This window comes from Mytilus edulis, chromosome 12, assembly GCF_963676685.1.
Source record: "Mytilus edulis chromosome 12, xbMytEdul2.2, whole genome shotgun sequence".
NCBI lineage: Eukaryota > Metazoa > Mollusca > Bivalvia > Mytilida > Mytilidae > Mytilus > Mytilus edulis.
In genome coordinates, this window is record NC_092355.1 from 1,466,683 (window position 1) to 1,487,714 (window position 21,032).

Consider the following 21,032-nt stretch of genomic DNA (forward strand, 5'->3'; position numbering starts at 1 on the left):
AAATTTCATTTGATAGTTCTCTTGTTTATATTATTTACAATTGTTATATAAATAGTGCAGAAAACTTGATTTGTTTTGAAACTTACTATGTTGTTTCATGGAATAAAGTATTTGTATTTGATATGTGTTAATAAATTAGACTTTTCTTAAACTTTTCCCACTGCATTGCTACCCCAATCAATGTGGATGATTACCAGTTGACACCATTTGTATATCATCTAGAAATTTGCAAACAAAAACTTTGCTTAATTAATTTTTATCTACTTTAAATTTATTAATTATAAAAGAAATATGGTTTAATTGCTGATGAGACAACTCTTCAAAGAGGTCAAACCACAAGCTTCAATCTCAAATCTTGTCAAGAAAATGAAATATTTACACAGGAAAAAAGAAGCTAGCTGAAAAAAAAGTCATGAACAAAACAAGATTCACCATTTACAATGATCCAAAGAAAAGAAAAGAGCATATCTAGAAATTTGCAAAACAAAAACTTTGCTTAAAACATTTTTATCAACTATTAATTATAAAAGATGGTAATCCACAAGCTTCAATCTCAAATCTTATCAAATGAAATATTTACACATGGGAAAAATTAGCTAGCTGCAAAAAAGTCATGAGCAAAACAATTAACTACGATCCAAAGAAAAGAAAAGAAAAAAGTAGCATGTAGGGGGAAAAATAGAGAGAGAGAGAAAAAGGAGATATGATCCACCATTGAAAATATGATCCAAAGAAAAGATGATCCAAAGAAAAGAAAAAAGTCGCTTATGTTCTAACGAAGGAAAAAATAGAGAGAGAGAAAAAGGAGATAGGATTCACCATTGAAACTATGATCCAAAGAAAAGAAAAAAGGTGTTTTAACGATGAAAAAAATTAGAGCGAGAGAGAGAGAGAAAAAAAAGGAGATAGTAATGAGATGTAAAAATAATCGTCAAAATCCAACTCGATTTACCATTGAAAATATGATCCAAAGAAAAGAAAAGAAAATAGGTTTTGTTTTAATGAAGGAAAAATTATATATAGAGAGAAAAAATAGTAATGAGATGTAAAAAATAACCATCAAAATCCGGTTCGAACAAATCTATAATATATAATTGATCTTAAATAAAAACAATCAAAATTTATTGAGTAATGATCACTTTTCAAATTTGAAAGGTGATAAACACTTTATATTTAAACTGATGAACTAAGATTTAATGTAAACAGAAGGTGTATTATCCAAATACTGCCGCAATATTGGAGATCAATCTGACATGAAAAATCGCGATCGGGACAGATCTACACTGAAATTACATATGAATTAATAAAATGGTGTAACATGGATAATGGAAGGTTGGCGAGCCTTTAGGAGTAAATAAGTGTTGGAAACTATTATTCATAATTTAATGAAACGGAAGCTTTATTCCTTTATTAACGCGGTACACTCAATTCTATCATAAAGCGATAAAAATGATGAACCAGGTTGAGTACATGAGGGGATTTGGTGGAGAAGTAGAGCGGGCTGAGTTGAATTTTGGAAGAAAGAAGAACATTGCGGTTACACCGTACAAGGGATATGTTTATATCCACATAGGCAGTTTAACAAGTAGCAGAAGCATAACTCTTGGGACTGATGAGTTTAAAGAGCTATGCAATCTGAAGCCAGTTCTTTTAAAAGCTGAGGCAGAAATAAAAAAACAGGTTAGTGATTTCTAATATTTAGCAGTAAATATTTACATGAACATATAGCTAAATTATTATCGTTCAGCAGCAAATAGTTGAGCGTGATATATATTTTATTCTCTAAGAAATAGGAGCGATCTACAAAATTATTTTAAAGTAAGATATTGCGAGTGTTTAATAAAAGCACCAGCTGCAGATGTTTCACCTTATATGTTTTTTCGTAAATTTCACTACTGCTAGTAAGTACACATAATTTTCAAAGTTATTGAAAGCGAGTAAAAACTATATGATAAACGTTCTAATTATCCTTCAACAGCAAATAATTGAACATAAATATATACTTTATAGGTTTAATATACAACAAACGTTTTAGTTAAAAGTAAGTTATTGATAGAGAGTATTTACAAGCGGCTTGCGTTCAGCTGCAGATATTTCACTTGTTTCTGGGTTGATTTCACCACTGTTAGTATTAATTTTCAAAGTTATTGATAGCAAGTAAAAAATGTTTTGATAAACGTTCAGTTGCAGATATTTCAACATTTTTGTTTCTAGGTAAATTTCTCAACCGCTAATAAATACGAATTTCTTTCCCACAGCAAACGTTGATTTATATGATTTCTTACACGTTCAATTGTTTTTATTATATATTAATTTTTTTAGCTGCAAAAACCTAGCAGGAAAAAGAAGGTTATAGTTGTTGAAGAGGAAGAAGAAGAAGAAGAAGAAGAAGAAGAAGAAGAAGAAGAAGAAGAAGAAGTAGAAGAAGAAGAAGTAAAAAAAGTTACTTTGAAAAGAAAGGTAAAACAACTTTTGTTTTTTTTTTCTATGTAAATCAAAATAAGTAGTTATAATTTTCAAGTTTATGAATTTAAAGTAATTATCCAATTAAATGTACCATAAAAAGAAAAAAAAAAAAAAAAAAAAAAAAAAAATTGAAAACATTGAAATAACTTTAAAATTTTAAGATGATTTTCTATATTATGATATTCTTATTTTAGAGAAAGGTGATTGCTATCAGCGATAGCGATGAGGAGGCGGGAGTGTCAGAGTCGGACGTCAGAAAGGTGATTGTTGCAGCAGAATCTGGCCCGTTCAAGGGGCTAAAGAAGAAAAAGAAAACAGCTGGAGCTGGATTCATACTTTCTGAAGCAGTTGAAGATGGCGAGTGAAGATAACACCAGTAAGTGATCAAATTTTTATTCTGTTTCTAATATGTTCTTATATACAATAGTTAGGATAGAAATCATTTATAACTTAGCAACATTTTTCCAATCAAAGATTGATTTATCAATATGTGAAATACTCGCTTTAAGATAAAACCATTGCCTTTGATTTAAAGCGATCTCATTTCTAAGAGGATCATTTCTCAATAATACAAACAGTTCACTATTCAATATACATGTATTTACAAAAATATCTTCAGATAAAGCAAAAGTGTCCATTTTATTACAAAATAAATCGTTTCCGCTACTGTTTCGTTTAACATCATCAGATATGAATGGAGGATCATTTTCACTGTTTAATGGCCCATTTATTAATATAACTGCTAGAGTTATCGAACAGAATAACAATCCGACAATTTTCATCTTTGCACCAAGCCAGTGCAGTTGTGGAAACTGGTCACTGATTTCAGCTGTATCCATATTGATAAAATTGTAATCATGCTCATCTGTCATTTTAAGTGAATATTCTTCCACATTTGCACTACTCAATTCATCCTTTTCATTTATTTTAGAAATCTCCATTATGAAATCCAATTTCTTAATACAGGTGTCGCACTTTGTTCATTTGTTTTCATGCATGTATCTGTAGATTTATGATGTGAAAACTATTTTACTAGAGTTTATGTATCTTATTTATTTCTTTTAGCCAATCAGAACAGAAAAAGGACAATGGGAGAAGAAGTAGAAAAAAAGACACTGAGTGAAAAACGAAAGCGGTCAGCTCCACCTTCATTAAGAACTTTATCTGTTGCATGTATTTATAATAAATTAACAACAAAATGTGATATTCAAATGAGAGATTTTTTTTGTAAAATTCCCTCACCAATTTTAATTATTTTTATGGATTATGCAGACTTTCAATTTGTTTTAAATCCTGGATTTGCCGAATTAGATGTGTTTAATGCTGCCGAGGAAATTTTTGATCAAAGATATCAATTAAATAAAATGATAAGGGAATGCAGCCATTTCACATCTGAAGAGATATTCATTCATTTAAAGAACGTCCCAGGGTCTGTTTTAAATTCACTCGGACTTTCGTTCAATAGGGAGAACTTTTCCGATATTTTAAGGAAAATATTAAACATGCGATTTTCACGTGTTTAATTTACCAAAGAATATGTCTCATATATTTTAATCTAAAATTTAAGAAATTTATTTGTAATATTTTCATCGTGTTTGAAGGTCTTTTTCCCCATTGCACAATGTATTTCACTGGTGCGTTTGAAGGTGTAATTCCCCATTTTCATAATTGTGTTTAATTTACCAAAGAATATGTCTCTTATATTTTAATCTAAAATTTATTTGTAATATTTTCATCGTGTTTGAAGGTGTTATTCCCCATTGTCCAATGTATTTCACTGGTGTGTTTGAAGGTGTTATTCCCCATTTGAAGGTGTTATTCCCCATTGACATAATGTTTGAAGGTGTTATTCCCCATTGTTCTAATGTTTGAAGGTGCTATTCCCCATTGTTCTAATGTTCGAAGGTGTTATTTCACATTGTCCTATGTTTGAAGGTGTTATTCCCCATTGTCCTATTGCCTTAATGTTTGAAGGTGTTATTCCCCATTGTCCTATTGTCATTATGTTTGAAGTTTGTTTGAAGGTCCATTTGGGTTTTAAAGTTATGTATTTTCATTGGGGTTTTTAAGTTAAAGTCGCCATTTTACCATGCTACTCCCCATTGCCCTATGTATTTCACTTCCCCAGGTTGATAGCAAACGGATAAAACTTAAATATGTTGATATATTTTATTATAAAATCATATATTTATTTACATGAAATAAAATATTATATAATTATTGTACAGTGTGTTTTCTTTTTCTTGAATTTATTACGGATATGGATTTTTTTTTCAATTTACAATTGTATTAATGTTTTTCTTTTAATTTTCTATGAAAATATGCTAGCGAATGCACATTATCATCCAGCAAGTGTCTCTTGTCATCATATGGTGATAGTCCACTTTTCACAACCTTCACCATGTGAATCTGATGGTTGAAACTTCTCAAAGTGTACATATGCGAGAGTAGTGGAGAACAATTGAACAAGGTGTTTTTATATTGTTCGAATCTAACATTTCGGGTTTTAATACCCTTTGCTACTACAGTTTCCTTGTCGTCTGCGGTGATAAAACTATACATTTTTGCTCTTAGTCCGATATATTCCACCATTTGAATGGACTTGCATTCATCTTTGAATAAACCAATAATCGATTTCCTGTCTTTGGTGTAAAGAGGGTGATCAGCTGGATAATTTGAAAAGTCATATAGCTCACTGTTTAACGACATGTCTCTATATATGTCATCAGTTCTCACATGCATAATGAAACTGTCAGTATCTGTGTAACATAATGTTACATTCTCCTTGTATAGTTTTTTCATGTGGTTGTAGTAGTAATCAACCATGTGCGCCTTTGACAGATCGAGAATCATTTGTCCTAGGTAAATTGGTTTGTTGAAGAAAATTTTTGTTTTGGTTTGTAGCACGCCGCACAAGTGGTCGTTGAATATCTTAAAGCTTTTAAATGATGATTTTGCAGTAAGTTTTTGAAACTTATCCCACCTATGACAGAGAGAGAAGTTGATATGTTTCCGCAACGATTCCATTGATTTACCGAAAATAGCATTGTTGCCATTTTTAAAAAGTTTTTGCTCGAAATTGCTAGTAGCCTTTTTCCTCATTTCGGTATTGAAGTCAATATACTGTTTCAACCATGGACGCTGTTCAAATGAAACTATATTGTGAATCTTCTTCAAAACCAAACCTAGTTTGAGGTATAACTTTAGATTCACATAGTGCAAGATGTAATGCTTTTTATCTTTCAAAGTAGCTAGCAATTTGGTGCTCGGTTGGTATTCTTTCCCATCATCATTTGCTTGCTCATACAGATGACGTGAATGAGGTGAAAGCATTTCATTTGTTATCACTCCTTTTTCAACTGCAAGAGGAAAATCATTGTGAAGATCGTGTAAGTTATCTGGGTAATCCAAATCGCATTCAATGACATATCCGATGTCAGCGTTATTGGATACATTTAAGACATTGAAATCGTTTATTTCCTCTTCTGACAACCACTGGAATTTCCCCACAGCTAATGGCATGCTCATGCTTAAACCGTATAAATTGTTCGCATCTACATACATCAAGTATGAAGTTGGTAAAGCTGGATCATAATTGCTCAAGTAGGGATTGTTTGCTTTTGCATGTCTGCAGCTCACCATTGTTAAACCTCCTCGTATACTCTGCTCAAAGAAGAGCCACATTGTAGGATCTGTCAATAGCTCAAGTCTCACACCAGTCATTTTCAATGCAGATTGCCAGGAAAGCCCTGGAAGAGTGTAATAATTTGCAGGGTCGAGGGAATAGTTCGTTATCCACTTCTTCCTGAAAGTTTCAAATACATCAGCTAATAATAGAACGTCAGTTTTTAGATAAAGATCGTGATATTCGCCTATATTCTTAATATTCATTTGATTCCATACCCGTTGCGCATGTTCATACTCGGTTTGACTAATTGTTTTCTCTGATAAATTGCTGTAGAATTTGTCTATAGAGGGTAATTCAGTTTCATTGAACCTTGCTGCATTGTCAATGTATTCGTAAGGATATGTTCCTTTTTTCAACAAAAGAGCAATCCGCTTATCATCATCAAATTCTTTTGTAAAATGTTTAAATGTTTCTTTCGGATTCTCCTTAGACATTGACGATACCAATTCCTCTAGTGAACAATTCAAAAACTGGTATGAATCGATAAAGCGCAGATTGGATAGGTTGAAACTGATGTACTTTTCTGCATTCGTGGCTATGCAGCCAATTTCTTCACTCTTGAAAATACCTATCGAGGAACAGATTAAATGTGCATCAAACTGTTTCAGGTTATGAAATATAACTGGCACGAATGTGTGTTCTTTAAAATTAAGATTGCAATCTCTGCATGAAGCGCCACGAAATTTACCTGAAACATGTGCATGGTCTCGAACGCGGATAGTGGAATCTGTAAATTCTTCCATGCAAATGTGGCAATGTGTACTTGATTGAAAATCTTCCTCATCTTCAACAGTCATGCACAAGGGTTCAGGATTGTTCAAAATAGCCTTTATACGTTTATTTTCGTCAAGAAGACTATGAAGGAAGTGTTCACTAACATTTTCACCTCTATATATTTTAGGTGGTTGAGTGTATCTGTCATCGATGCAAACAACTTGATAACCGTACCCGCATGGTATCAACTTTGTTAATTTCGTTGTGCTGGTTCGATTATCTTCTGGCTCTTCAGTAACCATAGGTTCGCAAAATGTTTCCATGTCAGCATAAATAACAAATGATGTTTGTAACTGTTTGGCGTGATCTTGAAATGTTAGTATATCGTCTACCCCCTTGGTGGGATATGTCACATGTTGAGCTTCAAATTTTGAGCAGTATTTTATATGTTTCTCTAAAGTATGTTCACTGGTGAAACCTGATAAACAGAATCTGCAATACTTATGACTGCGTCCCAAGCATTTTGTTCGATATAAAAGTCTATTGAGATCTGTAATCAAACACCAGTGACTTTTATTCCCACTTTTCAAATACAATAAGTCAACTTCATGATGAGCTTCTCTTAGACCTGTTACATGGAGGGGGAAAAATTCACCCTCTTCAAATCCTAACACCATTACTGAAATGTTATTCTGCCTTTCAAATTTACTCACAAATGATGGTGCAACGGGCAATTGTATACCTTCCATGTTCAATTCATGTTCATATGGGATGTAGTGATGCACTTTAGAAGGGTCACCTGAACACGTAGGATGTATGGATGCTATAATAGCATATACAAAACATTTTTCATCTAAGTTTCTTATGTTGAGTAACGCTCTGGTTGCAGCAAGAGTTCTTGGTAGGGGTATATACGATCCACCGCCTAAAGGTTTATATTTAGCTGTATTAATCTCAATGTGTTTAATATGATCTAATGACCAACCGCTCCCATTTCGTATATACTCATCAAAACTTTTGAATATTTTTTGATATGTCACATTAATATCATGTTCATCATCTATATTTGCTCTATCAACTAGATTCGATGTCTTCGAGATAAAATGTGCATTATTCTTTAAATCATTACCACCTTCACCTCCATTCGGCTTGATCATTTGCACAAGACAATTCATATACCACTTAATATGACCGAGTTCATCACACATCTCTTGTAAATGAGTTTTTACCTCATGCTTAATTCCAGATAAAAATGCTAGAAGATCATACTTTTCCCCATTATCCTCATTCGGATAAATGAAACGAGCTCGTGCTATTCCCAAGAGAGCAGACTTATCCACACTTTTATGTTTGATTGTAGTATGTGAATTTGAATCAGTGTTTCCTGAACCAGTCTGATAAGTTGTATGATCGATGTTGCTATGTTTAAACAAATTTTCCGCTGAATCAAAATGTCTATCACATTGTCGACATGGAAATGTACAACTGTTTCTCTGGTGTCTCTTCAGTTTGGAAGGGTGATCAAACAGAAGTTTACAATAATAACATGAATAGACCTTAACCGTAAGATTTGATCTGTTGTCATTATCAACACTCAATCGATCATTTAACTCTCGCAACTGCTGTTGATATTGAGGGTTACTGTCAGGATAAAGACGCAATAAATCCTCGCAGAAATGATCATCAGCCATGACAATTGTGATATCAATAGCACTTTCAACGTTTTATATATACTACGCGATCGTGGACTAGAACTAATAGGCGAACATATGTTATCTAAATATTTATTTTATTAATTAAATTTAAAGGTACACAGTGTAAATATACAAATAGACAATATATTATATACATATATAAATATAGACAAATTTAAAGAAAAATACAAGTGATTGATTGAAGTCTCCAATAGTTTTAAATAATCCACTTCTTCATTACAAATGAAATGATAACCATTTACTCTTTAATCTTTTGCGATTTTGCGATTTTTCCACATTTCTTAAGAATTTTTCAGGAGACATCTTGATAGCTTTACCCTCTGCTGCACCATCATATTCATCAACATCCATCCTATTTTCCTCTTGATTGTCTGATTTTGATCGATCTACAGTTTCTTTTAAATTTTTCAATTCTGTTTTTTGCAAAACCTGACCACTACCATGTTGTTTGGTTACATCTTCTTCTAGGTTTATTTCTGTTTTTATACTGTCACTATCTTTACCATCATATTCCTTTTCTTTTTCTTTCACATTAACAATTTCACATTGGTTGGACATATTCATCAATCTTTCATATTTCTCCTTGGGTAATAGTATTAACTCCCGAGTCATAGTATTTGAAAAAAGATGATATCAATGTTGGAATAATAACAATTATCTTCAGTAAACGTTTTCTCCTCAACTGAGGTGTTATATTATTAACTACCACAGCACGAATGAACTTTGCAAAAGTTGAAAGATTCCTTTTAACCCTCTCAGACAATGGTATGACGCTTTTTAGACAGTTGAATACTATTTCTACTAATAGTTGTAATTGTCTGTGGTCCGTGCTTTTTATGATTTGAGCAGATTGTTCAGGTGTAGTGTTCGCCAATAATTTAAGGAAGCTTCTACTTGATTCTTTTAAAATCATTTTGGTTGATAAACAATCGTGTCCTCCCCCGGAAAAGGATTTGCGCGCAACTGATATTCAGGGTTTGAACCTGGTGCTATATCCACTATCAAGCAATTGTATGGTCTGCTAATTGCACGTTGGTAAACGTCCATGAAAAAGCGAACTTGACCTGGAAACATTTGTCGAGCTAAAGATTGTATTTGCAGTGAATCTCTACCATTTTTGAAAAGAAAAAAGACGTGAGAATTCAAACTGATTGATCGCATAACCTTCCCCTTCTGATATAAATTTTGTAGTATAAAAATAATTGATGTTAAGGTGTGATGACTTAAAACGCAATAAATCTTCTGCATCAGTTTACAGTCCACTACTTCATCCATTTTATCATCAATGATCCATAATGTGTGTATATCCTTATCAACAAGAAAATCACTTTCATCAGGCAGTTCCAGTTGAAATGAAATGTTGGAGACAGTTTTTTTCAATTCATCGAAGACATCTTGCCATATGCTGTAACAGTAGTATATCTTCTGAGGTGGTATTGTAAACATTTCCTGAGCGTTCTCTAATAATCTTTTAATGTATGTAGTTTTTCCTGAACCCGTTGGACCGACACATATTGAAGTCATGGGTGTTTGAAATTTCACCAAACTCATGATGATCACCTCTTGCTCGAATGATGATTGTTACCATGTGTCTCATCATTTTAAACACTTTTTCATATGCAGTGTGAATAGGTTTTACCAATCACATTGAAAACAAAGATGTCGTTTGCTTGATGATTATCACTGAAAAAATCGTGAATGTTAGTTAGATCATACTCTCTACATAAGAGTGATAAGATGAAAATGCAATATTGACCGCATACTGATGAATTCTCACTCTGTAATCGTTTTTGATTTATTTCCAGAGATATCGCATTGTGTTCAAAGAATTTTAAGAAGTGACGTGAATAATAATCGGGAGAGTGTGCGAAGCTGTCGAAAAATATCCCTCTTCGTTCCTCATTTATGAAAAAGGCGATCCAGTGTGCACCATTCTCAAAATGATTTTCAGTGTTACAAATAAATCCCATGGGTCGATTTCTCACTATCTTAGGTATCTGATCTGCTGCAAATATACCAACAATTTTATCCTTCATTAGTTCATCACAATTAATCATACACTCCAATTGCATAGTGTTCATTCTTGAATTATGATGTCTCGAGTTTGAGTTATTTCAAAATATCCACTAAATTCACTATAAATGATTATAGTTGTTGGTTCAGTGAGGGGAGAATCAAATGTGCATTCCAAATTGACACGTTCATTCCTTTTCAATGTTAAATAATCTAAACCTTCAAAAATTGGTTCCAGTTGAAAGGCATACAAGGCATATCCTTCAGAAAAACTGTCTCTGTTTAATCCATTACCACAGTCTTGCAGAGTTTTCCCAGCAACCTCAAATAGATTGCGAAATGCAACAATGGATGATTCTCCACTTGACGAGTCAAATTTTACTCTGACAGGATTCCCGGAAACTGGCACTCCCTCAACTTTAAGATTTATTTCACTTAGGTGGCAATGTTTGAATGTCCACGGACATAGTGAGTAGTCACCTGCTATGTTTTGACTCCCCGTAAAGGCTATCAATACCTTATTGGGTCTATTATTCTGGAATATGTTGTTGAAGTTAAAACTTATTTGACCAGCTGGAAGTGAAATTGTGCGAACATCATTTTGCACAATGGGATATTTAGCGTTTACTGTCCTGAGTATAGAATCGTGGCCATATACAATGCCGGGGTGAACGTGGATCTTTGCTATTGATAGATACATATCTTCAATCTCAAGGTAATAATCAGCATCTTCATCAACCGACATTAGATAAAATTCTGGTCTCGATCTGTAGAATTTCACAGTAACTCCTACTTGATTTAATATGTAACGATTCATTGAAAACAGGGGATGGAAAATGTTTCCTTCAAGATCAACAGTTTTACCATTTTTTATGTATGCTGTTCTTCTGTAGAGCCCAAGATTTGATCCTGTGTTACAATCTGCATCATCCAATGTTCCTTGATGATCGTCTATCCATAATTGACTTGAGAGCTGCGATTCTTTAGCTTCTTTCCCATATTTCAATAAAGTTTGCATATAAGCTTTGTAAGGGTAAAATCCTGTTGAAGATGTGACAATTTTATTTTGAATTAAAACATCTATTTGATTAAATAATGCATGCAAAACATAGTTCACAGGCCCGCAATTAACGTCACTGCTATCTGCTATGGTTCCATCTCCTCTTTTAAGTCTTAGACGTACATGCATTGTTGATTTACTTAAGTCTAGATACTCTGTTCCACCAGATATGTGAAACTCTATTGGCGATGTCTTTGTAAAAGTTGCAGCTGGTCGAATATGTTCATATGTGATTCTTGTGACTGCAGTTTGATGACCTGGTAGATTGAATAAAGACAACTGACTTGGTTGCAGCTCATGAAATGTTTCAGGATTTATTTTAGCCATTTTGAATTTTACTGGAAAATATCCTTTTCAATTAGCTGATTCTTTAATCTTTTTTTCACACTCTGTACACTTCCTTTCTTACTGTTTGTTTTATTTTTCCTTCCTCCTTTCTTTGTCTTTTTCGTTTTCTTCTGCTCCCCTCTATGGCTTTTTCTATTACTGTTTTGTAACTTCCCACGTTTGCGTTTTATCTTTTTCACAGCTCGACTAATTTCCGACTTAGCATTTTCCACCTGCTGCTGTGCATGTGTTACAAGTTTAATGGGTGATTGCGCATGTGGTTTACTTTGTGGTAATGTGATTGGTTCCATGAAGCTAGCTGCTGAATTAGTGAGGGAACCACCACTCTGGATAGTTCTTCTGTATGAATTATTAAGATATGAATTGTGATGTTTGTCATTCGCTAGATTTTCATAGTACATTATCCATGTCCTAGGGTCTAGCACATATTGAGAATTGTTCAATTCCATGATTATCATGCAAAGTATGGATACGACCTGAAGTGCAGTGTAATCGACACTGGATTTTTTAAAAATGATGCATGACTCCCTTGCATGTCAGTAATAAAGAATTCAATGTCTCTTATTTCACTTTTCACCACTGGAATGTATGCAAGTTGATCAAAGTGGTAGTATTCAGTTTGAGAGCAGCAACATATTCGCTTCAATAAGGGTTGTTTGTTACCATCGACTATTACATCACCGCATATGTTTGCATATATATATAGATCATTATTTGATGATAATTTAATATCAACTAATGCGACTTTCCATTTTGATTTCATCACTATTGGCGTCTGAAGATATGTACGGAATTTGTGTGGTCTGTTATGTGGGTAAATGTCTAAATTTTTGTTACTGTTAATGACCATGTAAAAGCTCATTTTAAAAGTCAACAATATCTCTCTCAGGAATCCACTGACAAAAACGTTTATCCCAATCCTGGAATTTTACATAACCCTCACGTTGACCATTCCGCCTTCGCCATTTAAGCACTTTCTCAACAAACCACAATGCGTCAGCCTCCTTTTTCACACGCTGCAACTCTGTATAATTGAAATTGCCTACAACTTCCTTGTCCAAAAAATCTTGTACTTTATAAAAGATTTTCCCATGTATTAGAAATCGTCTATATATTTTAAATATTTCGGAGGTCCACTGTTGCTGATAAGCTCTTTGAAACGGTTTCTTCAAATGGCTCAGTCTTACCATGTCATTGATTTTAAAATGAAACTGTTTCCCTCTTTTACGTTGTACTTTTAATGTTTCTTTCTTTTCTCTGATTCGTTTTTCTTTGGGTGGAGTTTTAATATACATATATGCCCACAAATCATATTTGTTTTTCTCATTCACATCTTTTGGAGCTGTATTATTTAAACTTCTATGTGGCGTTGCATTATAACTTGCTACCAAATTTTGTAGAACATTGAGATAGCTATAAGTTCTATGCTTTGTAAAATATCGGAACATCATCCTCCGAAATGTCAAATTGACCCTCTCTGCTATTGACGCTTTACTACTGTCGGAATTTAAATAGACATGATGGTAAATGTCATATTTTTTAAACACACGTTTCAAATCTTTGTTTTTGAATTCAGTTCCCGCATCTGTGGAAACCTTCAAAGGGATTTTACCATGTTTGAAGATTTTTTCAAATGCATCAGCTACTGTCTTCCCAAACTTGTTTTTTAATGGATAAATCCATAAAAACCGTGTGAAAATATCGATAACAACCAACAGGAAACGTGTCTTATTGTTATATTTCTGTATGTTGGATACATCCATAAGGTCAGCATCGTATTGCTCATACGGTTCCGATACAATTATTTTCACTCTTTTAATTCTACGTTTTACAGGTTTTTGTAAATTGTAGTCGTCTATTTTTTCCATCCATTTCCTGATCTTGTATACGCTTGGTACATTTCCATCTCTTGATGTCTTCAACGTTTGATAAATTTTTTCAGCACTTAGGTATGCTCCCCCATTTGCTGTATTGTAATATACATTCCTAAGTTTTTCATCTAAATCATCATTTTCCATTGTTAAAAATAGGTTCCAAATCTATCATTTTTTCAACTTTATCTATTATGCGAGATGCTCTGTGCGGTGTTTTCAATATAGTATTTTTCCAATCTGTTGATTGTAAAAATGTAAGTTGATAGTAGACTCTCACATTATCTGGAATATTTGATTGTCTGACTAAATTAACAAAATCGGTGTACACTTTATCTGTTTCTACTTGATAAAAAAAATCCCATGCATTTCCTCCACTTATGTGTTCCACTTGATTTTCCTTCTTCAGAATGTCAAAAACTGACTTTGCATATATTATATCGAATATGTTATCAAGTCTGGCTATATTTTCACATGATTCTATCTCATCCATGTTTTATTAATAATAATAATAATTTATAATGTATGATATTTTTGTTTGGGTTAGGGTTAGGGTTAGGGTTAGGGTTAGGGTTAGGGTTAATTATTATATTTACCAATTAAACTTTTATCAAATTAAAGCTCTCAAATTGTTTTAAATGTTCCTTTTACTACTTCCATATCCAGCATATCAACAATTTAAATGATTGGTAATGCGTTAAATTGTTTAATGAAATGAAAATTTTTTTTAAATGTTCAATTTACTTTTACTACTTCCATATCCAGCATATCAACAATGTTAAATTGATTGGTAATGCATTAAAATTGTTTAATGCAGTGAAAAAAAAAATAAAAACATTCTTTTATATTTTACAAATTAAAAATCAATATTTTGATATTATCCAACAAATATATTATGCAATTTTTGCTGACGGGGGCAAAATTTTTGTCAACGTGGCAAAAATATTTGCTGCTGCCACACAATATATACTACTGGTCTAACTGATAACCAGAAAAACGTAATTAACCATCATTCATGATATATTTTTTTTAAAAACAACTTTAAATTTGTGAAATTTGGCTAGTACAGACGAGATTTAACTCTAATAATAATCTTATTTAGTTTAGCTCGCTATTATTTCGATTGAAGAACCCCAAGACTTTTTAGGAATATAGTTTTTGTCTCCATAAAAGACGCTTAACTGTCCTTGTCATTTTTTGGTCTTTGGCTCGTTTTGACATTTTGTAAACATGACTTCAGCGATTTGTTGTTTTGTTCTTTGAATAATGATACTCTATACTGTTATTCTTGTCACTGTGACGAAGTAATAATAATACAAGAAGTGCAGAGGAAATGCCTGAAATATCCTCTGATACGGAACGTCTGGAATAAGTATGGTATCGACGAAGACCCAAATTTAATGTACAAAAAAAAACATGAAAATGAACAAGGCAACAGTACCAGTTTTAACATTGTAAATAAAGGTTAACTTAAATATTGTTGGGGTTGGAAGAAGTTATTGTATATTCATTGAAATTGAAATTACAAAATCACACTCAGGAACAATATCCATGATTTTATTTAAAATCATTAAGGTAAGTACATGTACCAACACCTCATTGCCAAAATATACTGATACTTTTTTTTTTTTTACAGAAGTCAATTCAAATGGCCCACTCATTTGACAACATGGCCCATTATTTTTTAAAATGGCCCATTGAATTTATTTTTTAGGGGCCCTGGGCCCATAGTGAAAAAAACCTTCCAGATCACTGATGAAGCACCAAGGGGTTCCTCTTTCTAACATATGAAGCTTTTAAGAATTTGCCTAACACAGCCATAGTAGCCGCCGCCGACACCGCTGGATCACTATCCCTATGTCAAACTTCCTGCGACACAAGGCGCATGCTCGACAAAAAGAAACAACGGTTTAATCTATATAAAAATCGAGAAACGAGAAATAGTTATGAACAACATAAACAAGGTTAACGACAACCACTGAGTATCAGGTTCCTGAATTATGACATGTGCAAACAGCGGTTTATAACGTTTTAATAAGTATCAACCTTTACCCTCACCTAATTCAAAACTGTAACATCACAACATAGAAAGACACACTATTTGATATCAATTGAATTGGCTTGAATCAATCAAAAAATACATATTAAATACAAAATTAATAAAAGAAGGGGTGAGATGCCAAACAATTTCAGAAAGACAACAACCTTATCATTATTTGAATTAAGTTTCAAGTTGAGACCATTAGAAACTGTTTGCTTTTTACAATTATTATTGAATATGTGGTTACTTTTATAAATTGTGGCTTGGATGGAGAGTTGTCTCATTGGCACTTATACCACATCTTCCTATATATATGTGAACAGTGACATCATCAACCGATATTTTAAGAAAATTGTAATAGCGAAAAGCAAAATACTATATTATATATACCTTCATATGCAAAATACAATTTAATAGTTATGATACAGTTGGCTTTTTACAAGACTGAGTATACAATATTTGTTATTTTGGAGAAATTAATCTTGCAGACAGATCTTTTAAAACTAGTTTCTGTTTATTTTTATTCACAATATGTTTTACACTAGAGACGCACAAATAGAAAACAAATTTTAAAACTATCTGATGTAGCACCTGATATCACCTCCGGTTTTTGGTGGGGCTCGTTTTCTGCCATGACATTATCAGTTTGTTTTTGACTTGTGAGTTTTAATATCCGTTTGGTATTTTTCGTCTCTCTGTTGTATTAACATTAGTCTTTCGTTGACCACTATGCTGCTTTTTAGATGCATTTTTTAATTGTGTTGTCTGATTGCTGTTTCGTTGGCAAAATACTCACAATCTCCTTGACGGATCGATATTGTTCGTTCTGACATGCGCATGACTACCTAACATGTGTAACGGAATAATCTGATTATTTGATTTAGGTGTTAACAATATAATAAAATAAATTAACATCCTTCAATTTGTTAATGTAGATGATGATCAATCAATGAAAGATCAATTTCAAAGGTGAATAAAAAATCTGATACGTTATAATATCCACAACGCCAACGCCATAGCACTTTATCGACGCCCTCGCCAAAGCCTCTCACAATAGTTTTTAAACATTAAAAACATTAAGTCGACAATTAGGTAATAATAATTCAACCATGCCAGTGTCAGACCTATAATTTTTTATAAGGGGGAGGGGAGGTGCACTGACTGCTAAAGATGGGGCCCGCTATAGTCATACTTTATTTGACTCCATAGATAATCAAGAAGAATGTTCCCACAAACGGGGCATGTGAGGGCTCACCCGTATAACCAGTCAAGGCCTTTAAAAACTCCTATCTTCACAAATGGGGAAAAGGGAGGGGGTACCCTGCTCCCTCTCCTTAATACTATGAGAGTGGGAGAGTTATTACGGTTTGGGTTCCAATTTATACGTTTGTTTGTTCTTCCATATTTTCTGTCGTTCTTCCGTTCATCCTACCTGTGAAGTGTTCGTTGCATTTCTATCATAAATTACAAATTACCAACCTAGATCCTCCTGATATTTGGTTTTAAACTTTTAGTAAAAGGTTACCGTATTAGGACCGGTGTTGTTTTTAATTTTTATCAATGACCTTCCTTTGTTTAATCCTAATCATAACACCGATTTATTTGCTGATGAGAGCACAATATCAGTCACTGGACAAAACAAAAGTCAAAAAATTAATACGGTTTTACAAGATATTTTGTGCTGGTGTGGTAACAATAAAATGGCTGTAAATGTATCTAAAACGAAAGCTATATGTATTGGCTCTAAACAGAAGCTTTCCATTACATCATGTGCAGGGCCTCTAGATGTAATATATTTGCTTGTGTACCTGTGTTTGGCCTCAAGATGTATTGTAGTCTTGTGTACCTGCGCTAGGAGTCTAGTTGTATTTTAATATCTTGTGTATCTGCGCTGTGCTTTTATATGTAATATAACGTAATGCCGGCCTTCCCCCTTGTTATACTAAACCTATGTCTGTATAGTTTCTTGAAATGGAAATGGTTGGTGGTATTTTAGTTCCAGAATCTTTAAATTTAGGGGTTAAGAGTATGGGGTGTCCGATTCCGAAACTCCGAATATAAAGAAACGAAATTCCGTAGTCCAGAATAAGCAAAGACAAAATCCTGTGTTAAAGGTTCTACCATTCCTCAATAATATCCAATTGGAATATGGGATATTCGTTCAATTTTTAAGGTTAAAGAAACACGGATAGAAACTAATCCATGCATGTTTCATATTATTTATATTTTATTCATCTATAAAGAGAAAGATTAAAGTTCGTGAAACGCAGACAGGACTGTCCCCTTGCGATGACTTGATTTGTCAAAAGTTGGTTAAATGGAGAAATGAATACGCGCAGATAGGACTGCCCCCTTCCGAAGACCAGTACTTAATTTGTCAGTCTACTTATCGTTTTTGGATTGTTCTAGTGAAGTTATATGCAATACTCAGACTCTGTTCACAAAAAAACTAGTTTACTAGAATTATTACTTCTTTACCTTCAGTGTCGCTTTTCCTCTTCTGCAAGAGCCTGTTTTAAACTAGAGATCCATGATGATTATCATTACTAGGTTAATGTTATCCAGAAACATCACCCGTTGAGAGGCTGAGTTATATCCAGAAAGAATAGTTTAAAAGGAATGATGACAAGTTATATAGAAATTAAGGTTGAGACAGAACAACAAATGACTATTAAATGTATATTGATATATATGTATAAAAAAAAATAATTAGTGTAATTGCCTCACTTGCCTCAAGGGTAGCTACGGCCTTGGGATCCCATCTGACTTCATGTCTCAAACAAACCTGAAAATATCTGCAGAAACCTTTCTCAACCAAAAAATATAATCCAAATCATAAAATATACGATGTAAGGATAATAATATTTATCCATGAAATCAATTTGACAAAACAATTTCAAGATGTTGAAGGATTGTCTCTGCAAATTTTTTTCTCGATTTACAAAACTCTTTTATTGTCCTGATTTGAAGAAGTTCTTTTTAATCAGATAGGCATAAAGACTAATAAACACCCGATGCTTCAAAAAACTACCTTCCCACTGTCTCAACCTTGGGTAAGGTTTGGGCAAACCAAAATGTTTTTCATTATGGCCTTAGTATTTGTGTAAAAAGGATTCACGCTATTGAACCAGACAAATTCCTCTAAAAGCATGTCCGAAGAGAACCATAATTGCCGAGAAATTCAAAGAATACCACGCAACAATTATTGTGGAAAAGCAAGTAAAGAATAACTCTAACTGTGAGTGTATTGACATTCCACCAAGTAAAACACCGTACAATATTCAAACTCATCCTTTGTAAGACAGTGATCGCGCCGACATTATCAGCTAGACGACACTGTTGTGCACGCATCAAACGTAGAGAGCTTCAAATCTGTTCTCCAGCCCCGCCAATAAATCGGCGGCGCTCTCTCAAACCGTTGTATTAAAGCCAGCATCGATATCGACAATTTATTCACATGGCATACAGATACAGTCTGTTACAGGGAAAACGGTACTATTTATTCTGCCATAGGCGACAATGTTAACATTTTCTAAATTTACCACTTTTTAAGATAAAAACCTGAATAAAACAGTTATATGTTGTGTTAGTACTTTATTATTGTGTTTTAAAAATTAAAGCCAAATAGTATCATGACCAACTTCCAACAGAGCTTGTTTATGTTATCCATGCCCACCGACATTTTGCACCAAATTTATGAAATTTTGCAAGTCTTTTCGAATAATTCTCTAGAAAATATTTCAATAAGTTTCAAAATTTATATTGTAAATATACACACTGCAGTTATTCATAGATAAATAAAAAATATATTGTACCCTTACATCTAATCACAGCGCTCTTAAGTTGACTTCCTACGCCCTGTCTTGGGTACACAAAAGGCCAACCTAATGCTGGGAAAATTAAATACTACCGTTTTCCCTTCAGACTCTACTGTTGTAACTTTGTAAACAAAGAATGAGTAAACAAAGATTGAGTCGGATTTCCGGTACTTCGATCTGTCTTATAACTAGCAAAAAGTGGACCAACACGGACACATTATATTTTCTTATGAAAAAGGAAGTTGTTTGTAAAAAGAAAAGACTGTCAAGTTTCCCCGATTAATTATATATCTTTAATGTTTTAATAATGTTTTAGTTTTACTTCAAATAATCAATAAAGTTATACAAATAGATTTATGAGTATCTTAACAACATTGGTTGGTACACTTCGATCTTTTTGGTAATAAGAAGGACCGGAGGTATGTCAACTGGTTCCCGATTGATTACTACGCAAAAATGATAACACAAGCAGATTCCAGTTTCTATATGAAATAGTAAATACGAAACCAAGAGCGGTAGGCGGGAAGATGTAATGGAAAGTAAATACGAAACAAGCGCGGTAGGCAGAGAATTGTTATGGAAGTTCAGGTCAATAGTATTGGAATCATGCCGCTGAAAGCGTCATTTTTCCAAAAACATCAACAGTTGGGTTGACATAGAATTTGAAGTGACAAACTTTACTTAGAAGCTGGAATATGTCTTAGAAATGCAGACAAGCGTTGAAAGTTAACTTTGTTTTAATTTAAGATTGTCGTAGCCGGTGACGGTGACGGTGCTAAATACGGTTACCGATGACGGTGACAGTGCTATTGAAGGTACACATTAAGAGTTATGTTGGCGGTTTTGACATGATTAATATGTCATGTAATGTGTTGTACTAAGTTGTTGGGCTTGTTTTCTTCTTAGTTCTATAATATAGAAGGATGTTATTATTCTTTAATTGAGATTAAAGAAAGATACAAAATAAGTGACAACCTTGTTACTTGACTGTTGCATTAGATACATATACTAGTTTTGTGTGTCTATTTAAGACCAACCTTTACTGGAGACCTGACCAGACCAGTGACGGAGCCTGCAAGACCCAATCTCTTCGGCGTGGATTATTTTTGATATTAATAAAATATGAAACTTTATTTTATTCAGATATTTTATTTCATAACTGAGAATAACATATAAACACAAGTATACGATTTCCCTTCCTGTAACGTGTTTTGGTCCGACGGTAAACAGCGGACGTCGAACCTTACACTTTAAAGATCCTTTTACTCTCTTTTTCTTTGTGACCCTGTGTTCTCTGG

The 21,032-nt window shown here is 33.3% G+C and overlaps 5 protein-coding genes across 5 annotated transcripts in view; 2 read left to right on the forward strand and 3 right to left on the reverse strand.

Annotated features, from left to right (window-relative positions):
* Window positions 1-21,032, forward strand: part of LOC139499401 (uncharacterized) — a 333,926-nt gene that overhangs the window by 148,245 nt on the left and 164,649 nt on the right. The gene's annotated exons all lie outside the window — the stretch shown is intronic.
* On the forward strand, window positions 15-3,678 carry LOC139499396 (ABC transporter F family member 4-like). The gene is made up of 4 exons (XM_071288073.1): window positions 15-1,680; window positions 2,323-2,460; window positions 2,661-2,842; window positions 3,532-3,678. Exons 1-3 carry the CDS (start codon window positions 1,450-1,452, stop codon window positions 2,829-2,831), a joined length of 540 nt encoding a protein of 179 aa, XP_071144174.1. The 5' UTR covers window positions 15-1,449; the 3' UTR covers window positions 2,832-2,842; window positions 3,532-3,678.
* LOC139499313 (uncharacterized) lies at window positions 4,756-8,559 on the reverse strand. The gene has a single exon (XM_071287981.1). The coding sequence runs from the start codon at window positions 8,557-8,559 to the stop codon at window positions 4,756-4,758; it is 3,804 nt and encodes a 1,267-aa protein (XP_071144082.1).
* On the reverse strand, window positions 10,661-11,983 carry LOC139499315 (uncharacterized protein F54H12.2-like). Its single transcript, XM_071287982.1, has one exon. It carries the CDS (start codon window positions 11,981-11,983, stop codon window positions 10,661-10,663), a length of 1,323 nt encoding a protein of 440 aa, XP_071144083.1.
* Window positions 12,868-14,022, reverse strand: LOC139499316 (uncharacterized). The gene has a single exon (XM_071287983.1). It carries the CDS (start codon window positions 14,020-14,022, stop codon window positions 12,868-12,870), a length of 1,155 nt encoding a protein of 384 aa, XP_071144084.1.

Excerpts from the sequence above, each read along its gene's own strand:
- LOC139499313 (XM_071287981.1), bottom strand. The coding sequence starts at position 8,559 with ATGGCTGATGATCATTTCTGCGAGGATTTATTGCGTCTTTATCCTGAC.
- LOC139499396 (XM_071288073.1), top strand. The coding sequence starts at position 1,450 with ATGATGAACCAGGTTGAGTACATGAGGGGATTTGGTGGAGAAGTAGAG. Across the intron at positions 1,681-2,322 it reads AGGCAGAAATAAAAAAACAG|CTGCAAAAACCTAGCAGGAA; the intron begins GTTAGTGATTTC and ends TAATTTTTTTAG. Across the intron at positions 2,461-2,660 it reads AAGTTACTTTGAAAAGAAAG|AGAAAGGTGATTGCTATCAG; the intron begins GTAAAACAACTT and ends TTCTTATTTTAG.
- LOC139499315 (XM_071287982.1), bottom strand. The coding sequence starts at position 11,983 with ATGGCTAAAATAAATCCTGAAACATTTCATGAGCTGCAACCAAGTCAG.
- LOC139499316 (XM_071287983.1), bottom strand. The coding sequence starts at position 14,022 with ATGGAAAATGATGATTTAGATGAAAAACTTAGGAATGTATATTACAAT.